Raw genomic sequence first — 3,451 nt, forward strand, 5'->3', positions numbered from 1 at the left:
AAACAGAAGGGGTGTGAAGCTGGTCCCCACATATTATGGAGATTGACTTTGACGCAGTTCAAATATGATTTTATTATAGAAAAAAAAAAAGAGAAGATAATGCTCATACCCAAACAAACCAAAAAATAAAAAAATGAAAAATGAAAAAGCAAGAAAGAAAAGTTAAAAAGAAAATAAAAGAAAGGATCAAGAAGAAAAGTCACACTTTCCTTCTCCCTTCCTCTCATCACACTCGTGCCTTCAGTACTCTATTGAACAATATATATACACCTCTTAGACTTGGCCTTTCCCAAAAATATACTGACAAAAAAATCATTATATATTATTTCAATTTGTTTAGGTCTTTGCGAATTCAAAGAGTTTGCAAAGCACTCATCTTTTCATCGCAGGTATGCTTGTTTGTTTGTTTGTTTGTTTTTTTTTTATGGCTGGACTTAAATCAGGAATGTTTTTTGTTTGGGAAGGATTTGTGGGTATTCGTATGTTATTTTTGTGTCAAAGATTTGGTTTTTATGTCACAGTCTGTGATTTGTGACCTTCTTTTGTGTGTGTGTGTGTGTGTGTGTGTTTTTTTTTTTGAAAAAAATTAAAATCTAATAAAGGGTTTTATTCACTTCTGTTTGTAGCGCTTTTTGGTGGTGTGGTTTTTGAGAGGCTCTAAGCTTTTGATGGGTTTTTTGGTTTGGATGCTTTACATCTCAAAGATTCATTTTTTTTAAGATGAGGGTCGGGATTTGTGAGGGATGAGCCTTTTTCTTTGATATCTTGAACTAAACACTAGTTTTTTGTATGTTCTATTCACTTCTTTTGGTCATATCTGGCGGTATTTGAGGTGTTTTTACAAGTTTGACAATCGGTCTCGATGTTTCATAGCTCGAAGAGCTTTTATGTCGTGAGGATTTTAACCTAGTTTTGATTGATGATTTAGGTTTCTTGTTTTAATGTTGTTCTAAACTTTGTTCAAATTGTTACTTTTGATGACACGGTGTCTATGGTGGAATCATTCATCGATTTTTTAAGACAAAAAAATTTCTTAGGAGATTCCGGCAAAGACAGCTGTACTATTGGGGGAATTAATAGAATTAATAAATTATTCTGAAGAGTTGTTTATAGTTTTACTTGTATGTAATGATGCGTGGAGCTTATCATTGATTCATGAATCTAATTTTCTTTCTTTTCTTATGCTCTAGGGTGTTATGTGCAGTGGTTCGAAGGACAATCTTTCCCCTTTTGATCTGAAAATGGAGTCCAAGTCCCAGGAGAATAACAGAGGGGTTGGTTTCAAAAATTGCTCAAAGTTGCTCGAACTAGCTGCTACAGATGATTTGGCTGGTTTTATTCATGAGGTAGAAGAGATGGGCTGTGATATTGATGAGGCTAGCTTTTGGTATGGTAGAAGCTTTGGTTCAAAGAAGATGGGTTTCGAGGAGAGAACTCCGGTTATGATTGCTTCTTTATATGGAAGCATAGAGGTTTTGAGGTATATTATTGGGACTGGAAAAGTTGATGTCAATAGAGCATGTGGGCATGATGGCGCTACGCCCCTTCATTGTGCTTCTGCTGGGGGTTCATGGACCTCGGTTGAGGTTGTCGGGATTTTGATAGATGCCTCAGGCGATGTTAATGCTGTGGATGTTGAAGGGAAGAAGCCAAGTGATTTGATTGCTCATTGTGTTAAGTCTTCAAGAAATTCGAAGAGGAAGATGTTGGAGATGATGTTGAAAGGATTTAGAGTTGAGGCAAGCGACGATGAGTGGCAAGAAGGGAGCAAGATGCCTCTAGTGGGGAAAGAAAGTGTGGAAAGGAAGGAGTATCCAATCGACGTGCCTTTACCAGATATAAACAATGGGATTTATGGGAGTGATGAGTTTAGGATGTATAGTTTCAAGGTGAAACCATGCTCAAGGGCGTATTCTCATGACTGGACGGAGTGCCCTTTTGTACACCCGGGTGAGAATGCCAGGCGGCGTGATCTGAGGAAGTTTAACTACACTTGTGTCCCATGCCCCGAGTTCAAGAAAGGAAGCTGTGTGAAGGGCGACACATGTGAATATGCCCATGGAGTTTTTGAATCTTGGCTACATCCTGCTCAATATAAGACTCGCCTTTGCAAGGAAGAGATGGCTTGCGTGAGGAAAGTGTGCTTCTTTGCACACAAACCTGAAGAGTTGCGCCCCGTGTATCATTCTACTGGTTCAGCAATGCCTTCTCCCAAGTCTGGTTCTGTTAATCCGATGGATGTGACAAACTTGAGCTCGTTGTCGCCTTCTGTGACTTGTTCATCTCCAATGGGTGGAAGCGCGTGGCAGAACAAGATGAATCTTTTGACACCTCCTGCTCTGCAGCTTCCTGGAAGCCGGCTCAAGACCACGTTCAGTGCACGAGATGTTGACTTGGAAATGGAATTTCTAGGATTGGAGCAAATCCGAACTCAGAAGCAGCAGCAGCAGCGGCAGCAGTTAGTCGAGGAGATGGCTAGCTTGTCATCTCCGTATCCAAGAATTGGTGATCTAAAGCCTACCAACCTCGAAGACATTTTTGGATCACACGACTCTAAGTTATTATCTCAGCTGCAGGCTCTCTCGCCTAATATTAACAACACCAGCAGCAGCTCCCAACTGCTGCACTCGCCTACGAGTCACCAAATTCGCCAAAACACGAGCCAACTCCGAGCCAGCTACCCTTCGAACTTCTCATCGTCACCAGCAAGAAAGCCCTCTTCTTATGGGTTCGACTCTTCTGCTGCAGTTGCTGCAGCAATGATGAATTCACGATCAGCTGCCTTCGCGAAACGTAGTCAAAGCTTTATTGACCGCACTGGAGTCAGCTATCAACCCAGCCTTTCGGGTTCTGCCAATTTCGCAGGCCAAACACAATCAAAAGGTCTTGATTGGAGCTCGCCAGATGGGAAGCTTGACTGGGGATTCAACGTCGACGAGGCGAACAAACTTAGAAAGTCTGCCTCTTTTGGTTTCCGCAGCAACAATGGCAATGCATCGGCGGCTCTGACTCCATCTTATGTAGATGAACCAGATGTTTCTTGGGTCGGTTCATTGGTGAAAGACGTACCTTCCGGTACTGTTGGGCTACACAGTTCAGCTCAGCTCAACGGCGGATTCCACGACGCCACACCGTACTGGGCCGATCATATGTACATAGAGCAGGAGCAGGTGGTGGCTTGATCAGTTCACCTTGGCAATTTAGTTGAGATCATTCTTTAAGATTTTTATCTATACGTTATGTCTTTTTAGGAGTATTTTCTAACAAAATGGTTGGTAGCATATATGTTACTTCATGATCTTAAAGATTAGATAAGAGGCAGAAATTTTTTAATTTTTAATTTTTTTTTTGGCTCGCATTTAGTATTCTTCCTTTGCGGTTGTGTATGTGGGATCCGAGAACTTGTTGTAATGAGCTTTAATAAATTGGAATTGTTTATTGTTATTTTCCA

At 41.1% G+C, this 3,451-nt stretch overlaps 1 protein-coding gene across 2 annotated transcripts; it reads left to right on the forward strand.

Annotated features, from left to right (window-relative positions):
• The first annotated feature begins 231 nt into the window (after positions 1-231).
• LOC140871435 (zinc finger CCCH domain-containing protein 29-like) lies at positions 232-3,451 on the forward strand. Of its 2 annotated transcripts, none has more exons than XM_073273942.1 (2): positions 232-389; positions 1,191-3,451. In XM_073273942.1, the coding sequence occupies exon 2, from the start codon at positions 1,197-1,199 to the stop codon at positions 3,180-3,182; it is 1,986 nt and encodes a 661-aa protein (XP_073130043.1). In that variant the 5' UTR covers positions 232-389; positions 1,191-1,196; the 3' UTR covers positions 3,183-3,451. The 2 variants fall into 2 exon arrangements, with proteins under 2 accessions (XP_073130043.1, XP_073130044.1); XM_073273943.1 differs by having other exon boundaries at positions 299-389; positions 1,205-3,451.

This window comes from Henckelia pumila, unplaced genomic scaffold (assembly GCF_033568475.1).
Source record: "Henckelia pumila isolate YLH828 unplaced genomic scaffold, ASM3356847v2 CTG_461:::fragment_3, whole genome shotgun sequence".
NCBI lineage: Eukaryota > Viridiplantae > Streptophyta > Magnoliopsida > Lamiales > Gesneriaceae > Henckelia > Henckelia pumila.

What these genes read in the sequence shown, in the direction of transcription:
- LOC140871435 (XM_073273942.1), top strand. Translation starts at nt 1,197, where the DNA reads ATGTGCAGTGGTTCGAAGGACAATCTTTCCCCTTTTGATCTGAAAATG.